General features: G+C 38.1%; 1 protein-coding gene across 3 annotated transcripts in view; it reads left to right on the top strand.

The window, feature by feature from the left end:
• The window catches only part of LOC119646931 (histone demethylase UTY), a 116,943-nt gene that overhangs the window by 63,895 nt on the left and 28,113 nt on the right, over nt 1-24,935 (top strand). For all 3 annotated transcript variants that reach the window (XM_038047616.1, XM_038047617.1, XM_038047618.1), the window contains one exon: nt 21,100-21,275. In XM_038047616.1, the coding sequence (XP_037903544.1) occupies nt 21,100-21,275 (176 nt within the window). The remainder of the gene's footprint in view (nt 1-21,099; nt 21,276-24,935) is intronic.

Raw genomic sequence — 24,935 nt, forward strand, 5'->3', positions numbered from 1 at the left:
TGTCCGGCTTACTAATTCCATATACTATGGCTATGATTCCCGGAACGGAATGTTTATTATTCGATGAGGTTGCAGCAACTTTATACCTATCTCGGAGCCAACTTAAGAAATCAGAATCACTGTTTACATTTGGAGTTAAATTAGAAGATAAATCTATTTATATGTACATCTAAACTGGTGTTTTATCATGCAATAAGAGTGACCCAGTGAAAGCGTAGGTTTTCCTTTTTAATGTTTTGTTTGTAAAACAAAACCTTATTAAAATCGGTTCAATGTCTGTCTGTCTGTCACACGCATTTTTCGCCAAAACGGCTAAACCGATCCGAACGAAATTTGGTGGACAGATGGGAGCTATGAAATCTCACGCATACAGCGAGTGGCATAAATTTAGGTGGAGTTTAAAGGGGGCTCCCCATACATACAAAGGGGGGATTCAAAAATTTTTTTCACCGGATGTAGTTGTGTAGGGTATCAAATGAAAGGTTCCGATTTGTACTTTCTGAAACTGACATTAGTTTTGGCATAAATTGCAAAGTGCGTGAGTAAAGAGTCAAAATGTACGCACTTGAAGTGAGACAGGACTTATTTTCGGAAACTACCTAAACCTAAAAATCCGAAAAATATCAGGGTGGTGCGCCTAGATGAAATCTAGGCCTCAAAATATGTCCCATTCCGATATCTGCTCAAATATATCATACTTACTAACAGTATATTACTACTTTTTAGAAATTTACTGAAAACCCCCCTTAAATTCATCCTAGGACTTCCGAATTCTGTACCAGAATAGAGGACAATATTTCGTACATACGCGCTAAATTTCGTGGAAATCTGGCAATTAACGCCAAAGTTAGTTAGTTAGTTAAGCAGTTCAAACTTAGCAATTTCGCGCGATTTTACTGCTTCCAAAGCCATGCAAATCAGATGCTGACGTCATAATTACCCAGAGGTGCCCTGGACGAACCCGCAAGTCATAAATTTATTTTCTTTTGTTTCCTAGCTTCCGCATTCCTCTTCTCACGCACTAAAGTCATTAGCAATAACATTAAGGAGGTTTCTAGTCAGCCTATCTGACATATTCACGAACTTTGATGTTGTAATGTTTGACGCATTGTAGTGGCTACAAATATAGACTTAACTGATTTTAACCCGTATCAAATTTCTTTCACAATAGTTACATTACTTCGTAAGTAACTCGATTTCCTGGAGAGGTGTGTCTAAGGCCGAGATTTTTAAGGCGTCTGTTTTCATCGATATTTACTCGCGTAACCGGCACACTACCCATCAGATGTAAGTTTTACCAGCTGAGGGTGTTTTGCTTGCTGATGCCATGGAAATATAATAGTAATGACCCCTATCGTTCTGCTTCTTTATGTCCAACTCCTATACATCATTTAGTACTCTTCTTTAAGGGGTCATCCCGTATATCGAATCCGAGGAATCAATTTTTTTTTTTTTTGACATGAATTGTATCTAGATATAATGTTGAATATACTCGTATTGGCAAAGTGATTTCGCGATATTCAGAGTCTTTCGGAAACAGTCTTAAACAGGTAAAATGTCACATGCCAGGTTTATGTCGATCGCCGTATGACTTCGCTAAAATCATAATAATTGAAGTCGGAGGCTTTATATGCGTTTCTTTATGAAACCTAATGTTTGTGGACTCGGTATAGCAGATTAATCACTTAAGATTTTATGATTGAACATCGCATTCTACTTTTTAAATGCTCTTGGTTTCGTCTCGCACTGTTTTCTTGTTTTTCTGGGGGTGTTCGAAGTAGCAGCAAACTTCGTTCGAAATGATTTTTTAAAAACCGGTCAATTTTCCTTTTGCAATTGTTATTCGTCTTTTCGACCACCGGATCAGGAATTCAATCTGAAATTCGTGCGGCTGCAGTGCAAGTGGTCAGAGATACATACTATGATCTAATCGTCCTAATAAGCTATTTATGTGTCACGCAATGATCTGTGTAGATAATTTGAAAGTCCTTCACTATGTACTTGAAAAAATTCAACGAGCTGGAGATGTTCGTCCCGGATTACATCCATAGTTGCATCGTTTCGGAATGCGGGGATAACCTTTTGATTGAAATGATGTAGGAGTGTACCTTGATGAAAATAATTGCTTGCAAATATTCTCTCTGCTTTGGGGGTCCATGTGATGATCATCTTGTCATTCACGTAGTCATTGAAGGAAACTTAGGTCATTGCATCTTGCTTTCGTAAATTTTCCAAGAAATTAAATATGCTTAACATTTTCCTGTGTTCGCTCATATTACTCCACCTGAGATAAGTGTACTTCAATTCTTTCCGAAGATCGAGTTGCATTAAATTTGAGAGAGAGGGCGGATATGAGCAGAAGAAAAGTATTGGGTTGGGGGAAAAGAAATGGCGTATTTGTGCCCCCCCCCCCCTTATTTGCAAAAAACCCAGCCAGTTTTCGCAAGCCTCTTTTGAGGCCAACTTTGCATCAAGAGCGTTTTGCATGGACAGGAAGAGATGGTAATTATAATACTTGGTGCTAGGTCCGAACTATACGGTGGGTGCGATAGGCATCCCATCCGAGCTCCCGTAGCTTCTGCCGGGTCATCAAAAATATGTGAGACCGAACGTTGTCCTGGTGGAACACAACGCCATTCCTATTGACCAATTCTGGCCGCTTCTGGTCAATCGCCTGTTTCAAACGGTCGAGTTGCTCACAGTAGAGGACCAAATTGAGGGTCTGGCCATAATTGAGCAGCTCATAGTGGATGATTCCCTTCCAAACCCATCAAACACTCAGCAAAACCTTCCTGGCCGTCAATCCGGGCTTGGCGTAGTTTGGGCCAGCGCGCCATGCTTCGACCACGATCTTTTTCGATTGAGGTTTTCATACGTGATCCACTTTTCATCACTAGTCACCATCCGCTTCAAAAATGGGTTGAATTCGTTCCGCTTCAACATAATTTCTATTTGCTTAATAAATCAAGAAACACTTGTAAGCTCATTTTAGGAAATCAGTTTTCAAGTTGTATTAATTGTAGAGCGTACCAAAAAAATTAGAAATTTCGGTGCGACTCTAATTACCACCAACAAAGACATGCTAGATCAATAATATATTTCCGGTGGGAAATTCTTCTTTTTGGAATAGAGTACCACTCGGACGAGATTACAGATTATATTGTATTATTTGTATTATTGTTGACCCTCTCGTGTTTACGAACTTCGTAATATCTGAAATCCATTGATTCAGCTTTGTTTTTATAGTAGTATACTATAGAGGGTGATAATCTCTATTTGGACTTAAAACTACATGCTCCAGGAAGATTCTATTCCAGGTTGTAACTATTATTCCACGACGCTTTCAGGAAAAAAATTTACATAAAAAGCCCACCCAACTCGAAATTATTCTTGAAATTTCAAATATATTTAAAAAAAACACCCCCTTGAATGTATTTATGGAAATTTCTGTTTAAATTAAATCAAAGAGAATGCATTAATTTCTTGGCGCTTTAAAGAGAAGTTACCCTAACTTTTAGGCGACAAATTATTTAATCGCTTACAATGTCGATAAGCATCTTCCGATAGGAACATATTTCTTATATTTAAAATGCAGGAAGAATAAATTTTCATAATCGTTCAGCAACTTGCCACCCTCCATGCAAGAATATCTAAATTGGACTGTTGTCGCTTGATGAGAAAATTATATCAACGCGCTCTCATGTTTCTCCAGTTTTTATCGTAGCTTGGCAATCTTAAGGTGTAAATGTTGTGTAGTTAAGAAATGCAAAATGCTAGTGCTTGGTTTGTTTCTGAAGGGAAAAGAACAATAAATGCATTCAAAAGAGCTCATGACGAGGGTGTTGACTACGTGCAAGAGTCCATAATCAGTTATTACTTTTTTAATGGCACACGTTTTGTAATTTATAGTTAAATTTGCCACTAACATGCAGGGAGGAGGCTTCAGCGGTTGAGATTGAAATGAATTATTCTAGTTAAAACAACAAAAGAAGTTGAATTTTTTTATGTGAAAAGACAGCAAATTAACAGTTTTCAATTTAATCTGAGTCATTTAATTGCACAATTGCAATGGAATTTGTGCTTTCATCGAATATTATTTTTTTTTTCTTAACAATTATTATTCCTCTCTTCTCCAAAACGTGCTCTACCAGATTTAAAAATTTCAAATTGAATCATCTGCTTGAAAACATTCTACTTTATTATCTAAGCTTCCTAAAAAACTCTAAGCTGTAGAACGAATATACAAATAACGCACACATGCCAGCATCCGTCTAGTCTGAAACTAGACGCATGAAAGCAGAATGAATCACTCAAGACGGCTATATAACAGGCGAACTGGGTCTTAGAAGAAAAAACTCACCCAAAAGAACTCGTTTGATGACGCTCAAATAAGAAGCTTCAGTAAAAAACAATTGAGTCGGTAGAAAGAAATTCTGCATATTAAGGTAATGGAAATGTTGACCCCAGGCTAAAATACCTTGGAATTGCTCGAATACATGTTTGCCAGCCGGTTATGATAATGGAAGAAAATATATCTATTTCCTGAAGATGATGAATTGGATATTGAATGTTGATGTATTGCTTTGAGATTTTTGGCAATCACGATGGAATTATGACGCTTTTTTTCCTAAAAGATCCGGAGATATTTTTGAATATAATATTACTCAAGAGGCAGGTCAGGGTTTATATTTGCAATCATTTCTTGAATTGTCCTGTCAACTTCATTTCATTCATTAAATATTATTATACAACCTGATGTATTTATTAGCTTTAACTAAGTCTGTTTTTTTATCTTTTCTAGGTAAGGAACAAAGATCCATTGAAGCATAGCAGATTATCAAATCAAAGAGATCGTCTCCTGGGGGAAAGCTTATCGTTCCAAAAGGTTTAAAATAGGATGTAAAAGACTCCTGCAAAATTAAAAAATGATATTCAATTTAATTTTCGAATTTCTTGATTTAAAATTTAGTTTCCTAGTTGACGAAACGCATTTTTGTAATTTTCTTTTGTAATTGAGTTTTGAGTGTCTGATCGTAGTAAAAACGCTTGGAAAATATTGTCTTATCCGAAAGAAACGATATAATACAGGTGGGAATGTCAGGCGAAGGAAAAGATAATATTATGTTATGGTATCTGGCATCAGATCCAGGATATTGCTATATCCACAAAGTTTGGCTGCTCAAATATTGAACAATCATGGCCATGCCATTGCTACAGCAGGGAGACAGACACAGAGACCAAAATAAACATCGTGGTGCCAACAAATGCTGTTCTCTGTACTTTGAGATTCGTCATATTGTACCTTCTCTACACTCTTCCTTCCTCTTCCTTAATAACTGTCCAGTTCCATAAGAGGGTTAGGCACAGGCTTTGAATGAGTTCCGATAGCGATGAGAACCCTGTTGATTGGAATCAATTTAACTTCTTCTTCTTCTTAACTAAGTCATCACAAGTATTGCTGTTCTTAGCGCTACCCAAGATGCCCGAATCGAACAAGAATTGTTCTTTGTAGATAATCACATGATATTTTGGAATGGCATAGGACAAATAAAACTCTGAAACGGGCTTGTAGTATTTTAGAGGCATGATTCAACAGATGGTTAACTACCATTTTCGAAAGTGTTGCCTCCATGGCGTCCCAGGCCTCTTTTGGTTGGCAAAATTCCCATCCACAACATATTTTATTCTATTTTTTATTCTCTTTATTCCTTTCTATTTTTTTATTCACTTTATTTTTGTTGTTTTTTTAAATCCGATCAGAAAAGATCGCCGACCCCGACAGAGTTGGCATATCACCCCTCGCTTGCGCAACAGTGGTTGTATAATATTCCACCTTTGGCTTGAGGTCACATTTCATTGTGCAAAGCTGAATGAATTCAAAGTGCTCTCGACTATTGCGTCGCCCAGTTTAATCCTTTAATAAAACAAAATCAGCTAATTATTGTCTTCTAAGGGACTTGTCTACTGTGTGAAAGTCCAATGTGTTCCCCAGCGCCTTGTATAGAACATCAAGGTTTATTAGTTTAATTAGAGCCGGAAAGATGAAGATTTAAGAGAGGTGGTTGTCTGTGAAGAACGTCATCGCACACTTACCAAGTGACAACCCTCTTGGCGAAATGAGCCAAGAGGCAGATAGATTGCGTGGCTCATCGACAATTTAGATCCGTGGCTAAATCAAACGCATGATGAGATTGATTAGTTATTTATCCGACTTCCAAGTGGGCATGGAGGTTTTCAGTCTTACCTGCACAAGATTGAAAAGGCACGATCTCCTGATTGTGTGTTTTGCAATAGAGTGGCGGATGACAGGAGAACTTTATGGCAGGAACAGGAGAAAAGTTATAAAAGATATAAAATCGAGACTTATGCATCACGGGAATGATCAGCTCTCTGCAAGGGACGTGGGGTAATATGCATTTATGCCTCAGAAAAGGGCAATCTAAACAAAAAAAAACTGAGAACATTTTTGTTTCTATAGCATGATTTGTAAAAATTTCATTGAATTTTTCTAGAAATGGTTGTTGTAACCTAATAGAGATTGACCTTTGATTTACTTTGTTTCAGATTCAGGACAGTTATAGTGTGGTTGTTTTTGAATCTGGGGCTCCTGAAAGTGGATAACTATTCATTCATACATGGAGGTTTAGTTAATACTGAATGAATGGGATTCGGAGGTACTGACTTGTAAAATTTAAATTTTTTTCTTCTTAATTGCGCATGGATGAAAAGTTTCCTGGTCTTTCATGTTTCAAAACTGCTGACGACAGAACTCATAAGAAAACCTACTCATCCAACAGCTTTACTTGATGTTTTCAATAATCAGATTTCCTTTAACTCATGTTGATTGACAAAATCGATGAATCCCTTTTTAATTAATCAATTTTTGCCGTCCGTCCTGCAAAACATCGACCTTAATTGGCTTGTATGCTTATCAAGACGAAGCTAACGGCCTATATTTTTGAATTCTCCTTTTAAAAGATCATCAGAAGGCAGGATCGAGAAAGTAAATATTTCCTTGCAATTTGTACAATTGCGAGCATGTCCTTGGAAAAAGTGGTAACTGTGCGAAATTAGAACTTTTTGTGCTTCTTTTCGATCGGGTATTAACTATTAAAAATGGTAAATAATTTACAAAATTTTAAGTATCCCTTGAATCAATAAAGATTATTGATGAATCAATGTATAACGTCCCAAGGAACACAATATCCTCAAGATAATCAACAACATTAACTTCCTGTATCAAGTACTTAAGAAACAATTTTAAAGTCCAAAGCAGAAAATGCTTGTCTAATGCTTGCTATAACGCAGGGCTTGGAAGAATGGAGATTTCCAACGGCGATGCGAGTAGAGAATAATAGATTTTTGTGAAGGGGAATGACGCGACGATTCAGGAACGGGAATGTGCGGGAGGAGAGCGTACATCTCCGCGCATTTCCTTTTTCCGCGTATTATGTACGTGCATATACCCGCATTATGTACAAAATATTCCCATCTAACCGTCTGCCATTCCGAGAGCAATGTGGAATAAAACTATGGGGTCGAAAAGAGGGTGTGTGACACGTATCTATCGATAATATGCGCACAAGTAGCTACAGTACACACAAGCTAGCCAGACAACGCATAAGAATAGATATCGATCCGCAAGGATTGTTTATGTTGCTTAAGTTGCGGGCGAGATAAAGTTTTGGGCGCGAAAGTAGCTTTCTGTAGAAAGCAGGACAATTGTTATCCATTTTGACTGCAAATCGGTTAACTTCCGCTGCATGTAGCTTTGAAATCTGCGTCCAGAGGATAGGAATATTATACATTACATAGGATTTTCCGACGTGTACGAAATATGTGTCTGCTTCATGGTGAGAATTTCTGTTCCTCCATACAAACGGGATTTTCTCGTTTTTTTCCTGTCTGCGATGCGATTAAAACGTACACACATGAAAAATACGAACATGTGCAAAAGGCTCTAAGCCCTGTAAATCAGGACATTGAATATGAAGAGCAGAAGGGTAGGTTTTTTTCTGGTGGATTTTCTCCTTGAGCGGAGATTATCCACTATAGTGGTTGGAGTAGGTGACCAGCCTCGAACGAACGCACATTGTCGAAAATCAAACTAATAAAAAAATAGATATATTATAGGATAGAAATGTGCCTCATACAAGATGCTGGAACACCTGCCACCTTAACAAAAGGCATCCGATGAGAGTGGATGTTGTAGCTCGAAGAAAAATTTGTTGCACATAGAACGGGAAGATGAGATAAAAAAGCAGATCCTTGGCATATGTGTAAGTCATAAATAGGATAAATGGTGAAGCCGCATCTTAATAGAAACTGCACTTACTATTACATTAGGCACACAGTACGGATCGGAATTATTGAATCTATTACAATATTTTACTGAGACACGTGCTATTGTTTAGGAGAATTGAACTAAAAGTGGCCTTGTCTTGACTGTGAGTTCTGTCCCCAATACTTTGGTGTATCGTTTTCTCATGAACGATATGTAATATCGTGCATCTGCGATAATGTCCATGTATTCATATTTATCGTATTACATTTGGCGAACAATGCCAGTTTGGAAGATGAAACCCAACAATTGGAAAATGGCGTTTCATGTTGTTTTGAAACCTTAAATTTAAGTCATCAACATATTTAACATTTTGAAAGGCTCATTAGTAAAATACCTACTCTTCCATTTACTTATGTAATACAACAGCTTGTTAACCGTTCCTTCCATTCCCAAACTTCTTGTTGAGATCCTTCAAAATGGAGAGTATTGTGGTATTTTTGTTAGAAAAGGTTCTAAGTTTTCTTGTCTAATTTATGTATTAATATCTAGTTTTTTTATGACTACAAAGTCAAAGTTATTCAGGTATCCCTAGAATAATATTACTAAGCAGAAAATACCGTCTAAATTACAATATATTACATTTACACTAATGATAAAAAAAAAGTGGCCACCCAAACTTTTTCCGAAAATCCAAACTTGAACCCTAGTTTCTCCCCAATTGATAACAATTTCAAATATCTGTTTTACAAATACTATGGTAGGAAGTGTAAAGGCTATTTATAAATAAAAAACAAATTTTTTATTATAAATAAGAGGTATGTCCTCCTTTATTTTTAATAACATTATCAATTCTGTTTGGCATAGAATTAATTAGTACTTCTAAGTACTCCTCGGAGATTCTATTCCAGGCACCCAAAACAGCTTCCCATAGCTCGTTTAAGTTGTTAATTGTCTTGTCGTGAATCTCACGATCAATATGGTCCCATATATTTTCGATAGGATTTAAATCAGGGCTTTGAGCAGGCCAATCATATAATTATATGTTTTTGGGCCAACCAATCGGATATGAGCCTTGTCTTATGGCATGGTGCATTATCTTGTTGGAAAGTTAATAGGCGAGGTGTTCTGAACCTCGCTAGACTTGGTACCAGTGATGTTTCTAAAATATTTTTATATTCAGCTGAGTTGATTTTTGTATTCACTGGTACCCGGTGCAGTACACCTACTGTTTTTGAGGAAAAACAGCCCCATTCCATTATTCCAGGGTTGCCTTTCTGCGTTTCCTGGATGCAATCCTCACTGTATTCCTCGCCTGACCTATGAAGACAGCGTTGCGGCCTGTCCGATCGAAGGCAAAATCTTGATTCGTCCGACCAAATGAGTTTAGTCCAGTCGGTGTTTCGATGGTCTTTGGCCCAAACCAATCTTGCAGCTTTGTGCCTCGGTTTAAGAGCCGGAACTTTTCGACAGCGGCGACTGCGAATGCCAACATCTTTCAAACGGCGTGAAATCGTGTGGCGACTTACTAAGTTTCCGCTGGCTGGCACAAAATCTTTAGATATTTGTGCGATCGACGATTTCCGATTCCGCAGTGCGTGTTGTTCCAACGCTCTCGTGTCTCTGCTATTCATTTTTCGTGGTCTTCCGGAGCCTTTCTTACGTGCTCCACTGCCGCTTGCTTGTTTACGTCGCAAAACTTGCTGCACGCCGCTTCTCGAAACTTCGACATCCAATTTTTTAAAAATTCTCACGATTTCGCGTTGTGATTTGCCAGACTCGCTTAGTCCTACGATGCGTCCTTTTTCTTCCTCCGTTAATTGCCTGTAGAAAAAATGTATACACTTTTCTTGAGTTTCTTTTCAAACAAAATGATTTTTTGAAAATAATTCAAATATATGAATTTTTAATCTTCAAACTGATTTCTCCGCTTGCTTCCAGGACTCTACCAGGATTATCCTTGTGAAAAGTCCTTGAGGCAAGCCTAATTTTTGATGAGTTTTTTCTTACTATCCTTTTCTACTAAGTTAATGATAATAATTACTTACCGCTGTTTTGGAGACATTTTAATTCGACAAATTATTAAAAATGTATTTCAAGCACTATTTCCACCTTTGAATGATTTTTCACTATTTCTAAATTGTGTATCCTTGCACTTCGTCTGTTTGTTAGGAACTGATGTCCTTTGATGTTCTGATGTCTCTTTTTATACCTGCTTCATTGCAAAATTACGAAAAACCCCGAAATATTACATGCGGCGGCAATATTTGACACTCTTTCGACACCAGGTAGGTGGCCACTTTTTTTTGATCATTAGTGTACATTGTTGAGCCTTTGAACACAAAAGCTTTTCTGTGCAGATGATGGATAATTGGGAATAATTGAGTTGAATTTTATAGCTGAGTTGGCTGATAGGCAAATTGTCATTCTTCTTGTTGTTTGTTGATCTTAATTACACATTTTTTCTCTCTCCAACGTTGATCTCAGTGCCTTGTTAGAATGGAGGGTTTCTTTGGACGCTCTTTTCGATACGTCATTGATTAGCGCATATGTATCACGAAATACAATATATAAAATTCCGTTCTCAGAACCTGTTTGAGAAACGATAAAAACCCAAAGAAAGTCACGATGCCTATCCTTATTTAAAATCGAAGCCTCAAAATACGTGCTCTATTTTCTGAAATTGATTAGGAAATCCGCCTTGCTCATTCCAAAAATATTGTAGGGGGGTTCTCTATTTTATGGACTGATTATGCCGAAAAGATTGGGAACCAACAAATTTTATTAATGACGTGAGAAGGATTCCCACATTCCCGAAGCTCTGGGGCAGCATTATTTGCAGGGAGACCTTCATGGTAAAACCACGCATCAGTGACGTCTTCAGGTTTCGATATATCCACTAGCAAAGCTCAAGGTCACTTTTATCGAGCCAGCAAAGTAACTCTTTTTCTTCATTAAATTTATTTAAATTATTTAATTCAGGATAAATGAAGAGCCTTCTTGTGGTATTGGTCATCGTTCTCTGGGCACATTTATTTCCATAATTTCCTTTCGCTCGTAACTAGAACAACCGAAGGAGAAAAATGAAGTGTATTCGCCGGAAAACATACAACAAATAGTAACTTTGCCTTGTCAGGACAATTGCCTCAATAATGATTCCAAAATTCAGCTTTCCGTAAAACTCGTTGAATTATGCTTCTAACAGCAAAAGTTTCACTGCATGTGATAAGAAGAACTCCTGCTTGGAGTGGCGCAGGTTTGGTGGTGCCTTTAGTCCTAAATCACAGTTTTTTAACAAAACCTTATTAAAATCGGTTTACTGTCTGTCTGTCACACGGATTTTTCTAGGAAACGGTTGTAGTGATTGACACCAAATTTGGTGGAAATGTGGGAACTGTTAACGCTCACGCATACAGTGACATACATCATGCTAGGTCAAACTTAAGGGGGGTCATGTGGGGGATGATGCCGGTCTTAGTTTTGGCATCTGTTGGAAAGGTGGGGAGTGTGGTGGTGAGGGCGAAAGTGATCATTTCTTTAACGAATCCATTCTCAGAAACTACCCAACCGACAAATCTGAAAAAAATCAGGAGGATGCCACTATATGGTACCTAGGTTTCGAAATACCTTCCAAACCGATATCTGTTCAAATAAAGTTAATAATAATAATGTATACATTACTATAATTTTTAGTAATTGACTGCAAAACCTCCGTTAAGTTCATCCTAGAATCACCAAATTGCAGCAATATACGCTATAAGATGGAGAATAATTCTATCAAGTTTGGTTGAAATTGCACTATTACACTATATGCACTATACTAACAAAGTTATAATAAGTCAAATTTGTCACTTCTGTGCAAATTCAAGACTTGGAATTCCAGTATCACGCGAAAGTGGGTATTCTCATATAGTATATGCATATATTACGTGCTAGGTTCTAATCGGACAAATGTCGACTCAAATATTTTTATATAGAAATACACAAAACCTTTCATACCTGAAGCGCGCAACTTCTGGTTTCTCGGCTTGCTAGTTTTCACACTTTTTTCTTGAAATCAAGTTTAAGACGAAATATTATCAAAAATATTAAAAACCCAAGGAAGCCAATGGCGAAAATTATGTAAATTTGTTCATTAAAAGTTGCAGCTTCGTTTATGAAATGACTTTTGTCCTAAACCACCGTTTTTAGTTTTGTTCATTAAAAGCCGTAGTTTCGTTTATGAAATGAACTGTAGATTCAATATTTTCCCATATTTACTTTATTTCTAAAATTTGTTTGGAAACGAATTGAAAAGAACTCATTTCTTGGCATTGCTGTGAGTGAAGCGGCTTCTTGCATTTATTATGCACAGTTTGAGGATGGGCCTTTTCTCCGATGCCACTGAGAGAAGTTAAGTATGGAATCCTCGTTTCTTTACTGCAACTGGATGGGATCTCTAGGAAACATGTAATACGCATCGAATTCCGTTGGAGACTTTACTATTTGAAGTTCTCTTTTCTCCGCTTTGCGTTGACGGTGGCTATTTCCAATCGACGCAACAATCGTATAAACTTATTTTCACGAGCAGCATCGACAGACTTATCTATTAGTTTAAATATTCGTCTAATAAGTTCGACCCCGTTCTTTTTTAGAAATTCAATTGGAAATTCATGAATTCCGGACCTTTTATTCGGCTTGTATCATCGCCAGGCTTAGCAAATCTCGGAATAACTCAACTTAGATTCTACATGAGTTGCGTTACCTATAATATCATGTCTTTTTCGATGAAGCCAATCATCAGCAAACCATATACTTTGATTTCATCGCTTTTGGTACCCTAGCAATTGTTATGTGTATTCTCCCTTTGATGTGTTACCATATTTACTCGATTGTCCATTCTATCTTAGTTGTAGGCCGTCCGTCAAAATTTGTCTTGACCGCTGCCAAATAGGCGTGCAATTTGTTGTTTTTCAAAACAATTATACTACTTGCCTTGCATGGAGATCATGATCAGAGTCGCAATTAGCTCCAATAAAAGCTGCAATAAAGTCTAAAACATTACTTGTCCTTCTCTATTTGATCAGAATATAGTTGAGTTGGTTGTATATCCGATCACCAGGTGACACCAATGCCGTTTTTAAAGTTTCGTGGAAAACAAAACTTTATTCAAATCGGTTCACTGTTTCTAAGTCCGTCTGTCAGTCACACGCACTTCCATTAGAAACGGTTATACCTATTGACATGAAATTTGGTGGAAATTTAGGAACTGTGAACCGACACACATGCAGTGAATGGCATCGTCCCATGTTGAGCATACACGCGTAACCGTAGTGTAATTTTTTCCACCGAATATCGGCATATGGGGGTATCAAATGAAAGATATTTTCTGAAACATGACTTAGTTTTGACCCCAGTTTCAAATTGCGGGAATAAGGAGGTCAGAAAAGCGTCATTTACATTAAGAGCCCATACTCAAAAGCCACCAAACCAAAAAATCTGAAAAAATCTTGGTAATGATTGATATCTGCTCAAATAAAGAAAATAATGATATATGGTATTATTATAGTACTATTTTTTTTTAAGAGACCGGCTGGAGCCTCCTTTAAGTTCATTCTAGAATAATGAAACTTTGCAGTAATGCAGACTAGAATATGGAATACATACTTGCAAATTCAATGGTACTTTCGGTTCACTTGTGGTAAGGATAGGATATTCTATTGATATATAAAGAAGCTATAGTAACCACTTTTAATATAGTATAATCGATAAATACTAAAAGGTATGTGGGCAAATTAAGAATGATATCTAACTTCCCGAGCTCCCACGAAAGGAATTCAAATATGGCGATTTTTTCATTGTACCAGTGGAAGTATTACGAAATCAGGCTTGAGGAATAGGAGGTGATGGTTCCAGTCTAGTTATAACGTTATCATTTTTTGTTAAATTTAATCCCATGCAGACGTTGGTTTTATGGGGTCAGATGACGACTTCTGTTTCGAATCAACTAACACTGACCTAAAAGCGGTTGCTTTCGTGTTTGCCATCATAAAAAAGACTTTACATAGTAGCCTATGATAGCATAACCCACTTTACTTGCACATTATGCATCCACGTTAACCAGAAGAATGCATGCACATATGCAAGCACTGCACTAATACAAGTCCACATTTGCCAACGCCAACATCGCTTGCATTCATTACGTTGCACATTTTCCATGGATTGCAATTCAAAACTTCACTCTATGAATACTTGCGTCCGTGACACAAATACCGATCGAGGTTTTTGTAACGATAGGCATTGCTTTTATTCTGTCAGTGACATTTGTAGAGTTCTTAGCGGATGCAATATTACACGGGAGGAAGCTAATTTGCAGCAAAGCATGCACCTATATGTTGATCCACGATTTATGGATGAATCATGAAACAGTTTATTGTGAAATGAGGCGCATAAATGTCTTTCCTGATTTTATAGCAGGAATTTTAATCCAGGTTTCACTCAGTACTTTAAAAGTACACGCGAAAGGCAATAAACTATGAATAGAACACATTTAAAATGCACTCCTACGCGCGGCTGTTTGAAAAGACACGAATAAAGCGGTAGCAATTGTTTCTTTCTAAATTGCATTGCTTTGTTGGGCAAACAAGAGGTCCATTGCATTTCATAAGATAGTAGCAGACCAGGCTTAAAGATACTGGAACCGATATATTTCGTTCTTCTTCCACCAACGGTGTTAAATGATTTTTAGAAAAAGAGAGTTGTACGATTTTGCAAGCGTTGTTGGTGGTAAGGAGACAGTATGTAGCGTAGTTTACAAAATGCCGCTTGCTGATTGCATTGCCAATTCGAATTCTGGGTGGCCAATCATTTTTAATAAATTGTATATAGGAGTGTCATAGACGAAAGTATAAACATCTGCTTCAACGCTAGATGTTTCAAAGTGCAATAAGTCTGACTAAAATCATTTTGATAGTTGTTGCAGACAATATACGCGAAAATGGGAAAGCATAATTAGGAATTGCTTTCTGTACATGCCTCATCTAAACCCCTCCGTATTTACATATCGATAGAGTTCTCTTTTATTTCTTTACGGCATTTTCATAATTGATACCAAAACCAAAATTTGGAAGAAGAAAGAGTGAAGTGACTATTTTCTCGCTAGAGGCAGAAGAGAATTATCTCGCTTCATGTGTTTCTTTTCTGCCCCTAACTCATGGCACACTTTTCTCGCTAAACTTCCACTCCCGTGGCGAGCTCTACAAAGTGGATAGTTCCACGCCATCTATTTGTTCGCATTCGCAACATTCGAAATAAATTTCGAATGCTGCGAATCCTGCCGCGCCACAATGTAAGGACTAACAAGTTAGACCGTTGGTTTTAAACTAGTTGTCCAGGATCTTCCTGCCTGTCAACACGATAACCCGTTCCGTTATAAGAGAGAATTCCGGAATTTGCTTCCCTGATCGCGTTATAATAATAATAATAATCGTTGGCGCAACAATCCATATTGGATCAGGGCCTTGAAGTGTGTTAGAGCACTTCATTCAAGACCGAAACGGTACACCACAGTACACTGTGGGAGGCAATGTGGTCAGCATTGCGCTCGCCCGAGATTATTACCCTGATTTGACTCAGGTACTCATTCACAGCTGAGTCGACTGGTGTCCGACATCCAGTCACGATAACAAATTCCTCTGCCCCCAGCGAGATTTGAACCGCGACCTTCCGCTACGACAGCCCAGCGCTCTAACCACTTGAGACATCGCGTTATACATGATCAATATATATTTGTCTTGATCAACTTCCGGTTTTGCTGTTCATGAGAAGAAGTCTAGGGTAATAAAGTAATTTTAATTCTATTTTAGAACCGCTGCTTATAATAATTTCAATCGTATTATCTCGTCGAACAGATCGCGCATTAAAGTCCGCCATCCACGTACAGTTCGGTCTGTCAGTTACGCCTGAATAGTCCGCATTTGCCCTGCGCCCGAATCGTTGATGAGGTGCTCTGGACTATCAGCCTCGATTCTTCAATCGATCAACCGGCCAGACATATTTGTTTATGCTATGAGCGAGAATTTCTAGTTTGTTTAAGATATAAATGAACATTTTTGACAAATGCTCACACGAAAAGAAATCTCAAATTCTCGTCTCAAAGCTTTCCATGTCCAGAGTTGGACTAACGGTGTTATAACTTGCCGGTACGGTGCATTCAGTTCAACTGGTGGGCGGGTCCATTGCGGAAGTCACCTGTTCAGTCATATAATGCTGTAGAGATCAAGAAGCCAATTCTCCTGAAGCCTGTCATGCGTATGAATCGTTCTATTGACCATTAATTCCGTAAAGTTAAACCAGTACATTTATTACGACATATGGTATTACAGACCAATGCAAATTTCAATTCAAATTCATATTTAATTTTAAAGCTCTTAACTAACTATTCGCCTCCTTACGCCTCAATTAATGACCAAAAGTTCAGAAGCAACAAATTAATTGCGACTTCCTGAAACCATTCTCCATCTCGTTCACATGCAGTAAAATTGAGACGACATCCGCCTAGTGAAGTGGACCCGTATTTGGGTCAAATCTGCATATCGTAGATGTCGACGTCTGACGCATATAAAAATGTTGGCATTGCGTAATGCGTGTTTCCATAATATATTGTACATGGGCACATGAGAATCATTCGTCATTCCTATAAGCAACTTGCCTCGAATACTGTACCCTCTTGTGCGTATTCACTAGAACCGAAAAATCTCCGAGGCCTTCTGGGGTAGGTCAGTGTTTTTGTGATGTCAGTAGAAGAGTACATTTACATCTCCAATCGCGGGAACTATTTGGTTAGCTTTTTATGGTTTCATTGCTTCTCTACTTTGAGGCTACTTGTTGAGAATTCCTGGAAATAGCTGCTTATCAAGTTTTTTGCATGCTTACTCATTTAATTACTACTTCTGTTAAGTAGTTTGATCTTAAGAGTGATGGCAAGTGCAGAAATAGATTTGAGCTTTTCGCTGGAATGGAAGCTTGAAGTTTCTATGATACGCTTGCATGTTGGCGTACTAAGAATTTTATCGAAAGATGAGCCAACTCTTGCATGGGGCTTTACATGTGCTCAGCTAAACAATCATGCTGTTTTTGGTATTGCCCAAGTGGATTAATTGTTCATATTTGATAAGTGATACAGACACACATTTCCTCATAGGTATGAGTAATTTTAAAGTTAAAATTGGCCATCATGGAGTGCGTTCTTGCTGGTAAGGATATTTGATTCACTTTGAGGAATTGTTTGAAAAGTTGCTGGCGGCAGTTAAACAAAGTGGAAAAGGTTTCTAAAAAACTCCGAAGTTGACTATTTTCAACAAAAGAAATCTTCACGGCAACCCGACAATTTCATGAGTTGGGGCCGACATACCCAAGAGCAGTTATGTCCTAACTTCAAAAAGTCCAGTTTTTGCTTTCTTAAATAGAAAACATCGGAACTATACCTAGTAAGCATAGTACCTTAAAATTGAAACCGCGATTGGGCAATTTATCTGTCCACACCTTATGTGGGGGTCATAATCAAAAATTACGGGTAATGTCTCAGATGGATAAACGATTTGACAACTTTCGGAGAACAGAACATTTTTAAAACTATATATGCAATTCCATAGAAATGCGACGTCACGATCACTACTGAAAAATTTTATATGGGAGGTATAGTGCTGTCCTTTTGTTTGACAAAACACTAAACTCGGGATGGCCGTTTCAGCACTCCTAGCAGCTTGATTTCAATAAACATATCGCTCAATTCGCAATATAGCTCGATCAAAGCCCTGATCTGGACGAAGTCGAGGGGCTCTCAAATCACCATTCAACGCATCAAGTCATCGTTGTTTCGGGCGACCTTTTGTTCGCTTTCTATCGACTTCGATGTCTGGCTAATCTTGATAAGTAAGTTCTCGTCAGCGCGAATTACATGTTAATACCACCAAAGACTTCCTTTCGGTGCAACTCCATAGAATTTTTCTAAATTGAGAAATTCATATTTTGTCACCTGCCTGCCTCTCACTTTGGCCTGTTTTGGGACATTACCCAATTTTTGCTTCGAGCTGACAATTCTTCCAAAACTTAATTGACGGATGTACCCCTTCCCTTGCCGCCCCATTATGTTTATTGAATTCAGTATTTCTTTGATCTTTTTAGAAATATCTAACGAATCCATTGAGTTAGTGATTGGAGTTTCCAATTACTTTTTATTTTTGAACTTCTGCGCGGATATGCTGACGTATGGGTCATTTTCAATATCATTAGGATTTGTTTGTTTAGGTGTTTTAAATCATCATAGATACGTACGTTTTTTCATGATCCTTCACAGTTTATACGCAAATTACTTAACACCCTACATTTCAAGTTTTTCATTCCGGATAATCACTGTAAAATTGGTTTTCTTTCGCCCATTTTTTAACGTTTTTTGTGAAACAAGAACTTATTAAAATCGATTCAATGTCTGTCTGAATGTCACACCCGATTCACTCGGGAATCGCTGAATCAATTGCCACATCAATTTGATGAGAAGGTGTGGTCTATGAACCCCTTTACATATGATAAGTGGCGCCATTTTCTGTTGATTTTGAAGGGTGCTCGTCATACATCTTACATACGAAAGGTGGGTGTAAAATTTTTTTTCACAGAATATGGTCATGTGGGTTTATCAAATAAAAGGACTCGATTAATACTGGGGGTTCAAAATGTGTGTCCCAAGAAGTGAAACAAGTCGCATTCTCAGAACCTACCCAACCGAAAAATCAGAAAAAAATCAAAATGGTTTAATGTCTGCCTGCCTGTCTCACGCACTTTTCTCAGAAACGGTTATACCGATTGACACGAATTTTGGCGGAAAGGCGGAAGTGAAGCTCAGACATACACTGAGTTACATCTTTCTACGTTGATATTAAGGCGGGTCCTCACACATGCAAAAGGGTGGTGTGCATTTTTTTCACCGAATGTAGTCATGTTGGGTATCAAATGAAAGGTCTCGATTAATACTTTTCGATACCAGACTTACTTTTGACATTCCTTGGAAAGGCGGGAAGAGCTGGTGGCACGCAGGGAGACTTATCACGAATTCCGGTGAGCGGAGAAGCGACGTCACACACGGAAAATCAACAAGTCTGTGCACTAGAAAAGTACAGGGAGCAATCGCACCAGGCGCGAAGTTTTACCACCAAGTCAGCAGGATGAAGCCTTACACACCTCGATACTCATCCCTCCGAGACAAAGAAGGTCATCTGATTTTCTATCGAATGCGAGATCTTGGGATGCACATCAATGAAGGCAAGAGAAAATATATGGTGGCAACGTCAGCACCAAAAACCAACTAACCAACAAATGAATATAGGAGACTAGAACCCGAAAATCACAACCGATAACAGCTACGACGATGAAATCCGCAGAGTCTCTTTCAGCTTACAAAAACTGTTCCGCTCGAAACGTCTCATCGTAGGGTCAAAGCTCTTACTGTACAAGACAATGATCTTGCCAGTCCTCATGTATTCCTCGGAGACTTGGGTTCTTAGCAAAAAAATTGTGAACTCTTAACCGCGTTCGAGAGAAGAGAATGATAGTGGATGACTGACTGACTGTGGGCTACGGACATAACGACGAAATCTATGAGCGATACCATGACCTTCAGGTTGTTAATAAAATCCGGCTCAATAGGTTACGACGGGCGGGTCACTTAATCCGTATGGATATCTATGGTAGACAAAGAAGACGTGGCAGACCCTGCCTGCGATGGAGCGATGACGTAGATCAGGACGCCAGACAGCTTTTAGGAATATCGAATTGATGGACGTCGGCGAAAAACCGGGATGTCTGGGGTTCTTTATCAAGGCAGGCCTAGATCGGATACCGGTTGTTACGCCGTTGATGATGATGATATTGCGCCGTTGATGAAGATGAAAATATTTATGTGTGTGTCTGATGAGTTTAGCAATTAATAAGGAATATTTTGCATTTTTAGCTATGTACAAATATAAAACCATGCACAGGGAGTTCCTCACATTATATGAACACAAAACCTTTTACCCGAAGCGTCCAGTTTCCGGTATCTCGACTTGTTTGAAAACAAAATATTATTAAAATCAGTTCACTTTCTAAGAAAGTACCGATTGACACGAAATTTGGTGGAAAATTGGGAAATGTGACACATACATCTGGTGAACTAAATTGCTGCACGTAAAAGATGTCTGCATTTTTTTCGGAATGTGGCCATGTGGGACTTAAAATGAAAGGTCTCGATTAGTACTTTTCGAAGTAGGTGTTAGTTTTACCATTGGTTGCAGAGGAGAGAGGGCAATTATTTCAAGAAACCGTTCTCAGAAACTACCTATCTACCTATCTAGGCCTCAAAATGCTCTCCGTTATGATGTCTGCTCAAATAAAGTTAATAATACTATATTATTACAATTTGAAAATCTACTGCAAACCCATTAGGTTTTAACAGAAAGCATCATACTCATTGGTGGGAACCCTGCAATTATTAAAAAAGTTATAGTAGGTCAAATTTACCCCTTTGGCGTCAAATTACTACTGCCCATGAAATAAAATGTCAGTACCACATCGAATTGGGATATATCTACAGTACGAACTATACGAGTATACATATATGTAAGGTAAACCAATCTGTAGTTAAATATTCTTCTTCTTCCGGTCATCCCACCATAACTTTTGCCAAATTACCTAGAGAACCTGTAAACGTGGGCAATTGAATGCAACTGTCATATCAATACCGTTCGCTTGATAATTCACGAAAAAAATGATTATTGATCTTATTTCAATTTCCTTTATCTTTTCAGGGCGATCAAGGCTTTTCAACAATTATTGTATGTTAACCCCGACTTTACACGTGCCAATGAGGCTCACCTGCGTCTCGGATTTATGTTCAAAGTGAATGCTGACTACGAGGCATCGCTAAAGCACCTGCAACTTGCACTCCTCGATTCGGCACCCTGCACCTTCAGCAAGCTCCAGAGTAAGTAAACACTTCATATACTTTTTATGATCTGCTTCTACTCCTCAGTGTATTCTACCTCGGAACGACTAAGTGCAAGCACGAGCACTTTTATCGCACGCTGAGTTATTATTTTAAATTGACATCGATAAGTTCTTAATGAAGACTCAATGGAAGACGATGGAGGGATGATAACCGAATATGAATGTTCGCCATCGGTTTCGAAAGAAATGCACATCTTTCTTTTGGTGGGATAATCCTACTTCCTGAAATGTGTTTATGTAATTCAACAATATTTATAATAAAATGGTGTACTTTACCCTGGTGTACTGGGAGACACCTTATTAATTTCTAAATTCTCGCCTGAGTATGAAAAAAATGGAGTTAATTACCTGAATTGTGTGGTGCTAATTGATTAAAACCAGCAGGACATTGATTGGTCAGATTTACCGCATATTGTTTCATATAGATAATCAGTTAAAGGAAGTTCTCCAGTGAAATGTTAGTGCACTTTCCAATTTGGGGTATGCCATATTACAGAAGCACATGAAAAGATATATGCTATGCATATTCTCAGAATATTAAGCCTTTCGTCTCTTTAGTATTTTATGAAATATGTGACGCAGCCAAGTTGAAAAGACTGACTATTTTTGTAATGTGATTCAAGCTGCACAATCTTTTCTATTCGCGACCTCGTCTCCTTGAACAACAGAATTTCGCAGAAAACTGGAATAATTATGATCCTTGTCTCATCTGAGTCTATCTGGCTACTGTTGTACCGGAGAGATGCATTTTAACTTTTTTTCCTTTATAAAAGAAAATCTGCCTAGCATGTAGATTGCAAGTGCATTCGACTCCATTCGTCTGGTGGAAAAAGTTTGTTCACTGAAGCCTCAACTCAGCCTGAATTCCAGCCACAGGTCGCAACGTAAGTGTCCCTGGTTGTGAAGGCTTAGAAACGAATAAATGTGAATGCAAATGAAAGGAATTTGTGAAATTTGTCTGTCTTGATTTGGATTCTGCTGTTTGCGGGTTCCCAATCTGGGAGCACTCTACCACCACCACTCAGCAAGTTTCCTCATCGTATGCAGACTTGCAGAAACTGGCATTTGGGGAAGAGTCGTTGGATTAAATAAATCATTCTAACAAAGAGATTGGTTCAAGTCCGCGTTGATCTCGATACCTTTTGCAGGAGGTTCCTGGAATATTTTCTGTCTCGGTAACCGGGAAACAATTCTTCATGGGCACACATCCTTTATACTTTAGATGGCTATCTTCAGTTTTGAGTTTGAGATAATTTTTTATGATTCTTCAATTGAGTAGTTATTGAAGATGATTCTTCAATCGAGTAGTTATTGAAGAAACGCATTTGAGGAAATAAAAACGTTTACTAAATCGTAAAAAGACAATTCGTAAGTCGATACCCATAAAATTGTAGGTTTCCCTGCAGTGAAATACTAAATGAATTCATTTGCAGTCTTGACATAGTTGGGGCCCGAAGCAATGGGGAGGAAGAGCTCCATAAAACGCCCGAAAATTTAATAGCCCCAGACAGAATTACTTTAGAAACAGTTTCTTAGCAAGTCACGATTGTATCTTGTGAGCGAATCCGCGAGCGGGGTTCGTCTAGGTTCAATGTCTTGCAACTTTTGGTCGGTCGTCTGCTGAACTCTCGTTATGGCCATAATTTGTACACACGAAACACAAATATCAGACGTGCAATGGCCGCGGCAGAGCGAACACAATGCGCTTATTCAAGATTTGAAGTGTGTGTACAACATCCGGTGTTCCTTGTGCATCATTGACTGCAAACCACGAAGCAATTAAGATGTTGGTAAAGTGCCGACTGCGTTTGATTAGATCTTGAGGTTTCGTGCATACGCAATTCAAAATGTGGAATATGCACTTTGATATGCGAGGAGTTTCTTTGAACGGTGGCATGCAATTCCGATGTTTTGGTTAATACTATTGACCCAACAATGAATGATGGAAGCGAAAGTCGGAAGGTTGTCAAAGAACATTCACATTGATCTTCACATGCGTCTTATTTATTAGAAATTCTGTGAAGTTTTATTCGGCTGGATTGTAATCAATATGTTTGATTACAAGAAAGTTTATCAATATAATATTCATCATCATCAACGGCGCAACAACCGGTATCTGGTCTAGGCCTGCCTTAATAAGGAACTCCAGACATCCCGGTTTTGCGCCCAGGTCCATCAATATAATACTGCTTTTCGTAATATAGCAAATATGTTTAAAATTTTGTTGTAAAAAACTACGGAGATTATATGGAAGAATTGAAATGCATTGATGCATTTGCAGAATTTTGATCCTGGAACAGTGTGTCGGTTTAAAAATATCCTAGTGCAACTGGAATGTTTTGATATGAACAATTGGTCACATTGGGTTGCGCCATCCCTATTTTGATTAGTTTGTCTATCCATATTTCGAAGGGTGGCTATAATAAATTTTTCTGGATATATCTAGTCCTTTTAAAAGCCGACCCCGCTTGTGAACCGGACAAAGGCCGAAGAAAAAGAAGATCTAGCGCCTTTAAAAGAAATTAGCGCTGCACGCACTTATATAAGAAACAGGTCAGAATACCGGAAGCTGGACTCTTCTGATATAAAGGGTTTGTGTTCATTTTGTGTGAGAAATTTCCAATGCATGTTTCCCCATTCGTACGTACCTCCAATTCAAAATATTCCTTGATATATGTATTTCCAAGCTCCAACTCTGCCGTTTATATTAGTTCACTTTATATGATGATGACGTCGTAATTGCCTTAGAGTGCGATAAATTCACGTGAAGTACACAATTTCTATAACTTTGTTAATAATATTTAGACTTTTTCCAAACTGAACCGATCCTAAGGTTTCGTTTTACACGAAATGCTGATGTTAAATTACTGAGGTCGAAAGTGATCTCTTTGAGTCCTCCTTTATCCTTAATTAGAAAAAAAGATTAATTTTTCCGATATTGCCGAAAGTATAATTTGTTTAGGTTTTGTTTGCAAAACAATACCTTTCTAAAATCGGTTCAATGTCCGTCTGTCTGCCTGTCTGTTTGTCTGTCACAAGCACTTATCTCAGAAACGGCTTGGTGAGAGGATGGGAACTGTGGACCTCCAGACATGCAGTGAGTGATATCCTTCTACATTGAGATTTTGAAAGGGGCCCCCTTACATGTAAAAGGGGGGTGTAAACATTTTTTTCACCGAATATAGTCATGTGGGGTATCAAATGAAAGGATTAGTACTTTTCGAAGCCGGTGTTAGTTTTGAAATTGGTTAGAAAGGTGAGGAATGGGAGGGGTCGAAAATGATGATTTCTTTAACGGGCCCATTCTCAGAAACTATCCAACCAAAAAATCTGAAAAAAATCATGAAGCTGCCTCTATGGTGCCCAGGCCTCAAAATACTCTCCATATCGATATCTGTTCAAATTAAGTTAATAATGGTATATTACCATATTTTTGGGGAAATTGAGTAAAACTCCCCTTAAGTGTATCCCAGAGTTGGTAGTAGTATAAAATATGATATGAAGCATATTATCCCCAAGTTTGATCAAAATCATACTATTAGTAACAGTTACAGTAGTTCAAAGTTGACTTTACCGTGTAAATTTACTGCAACTGAATATCAATATCACACTAAAGTGGGTAGTCAGACATGCTAAA

The sequence above is a fragment of the Hermetia illucens genome, chromosome 1, assembly GCF_905115235.1.
Source record: "Hermetia illucens chromosome 1, iHerIll2.2.curated.20191125, whole genome shotgun sequence".
NCBI lineage: Eukaryota > Metazoa > Arthropoda > Insecta > Diptera > Stratiomyidae > Hermetia > Hermetia illucens.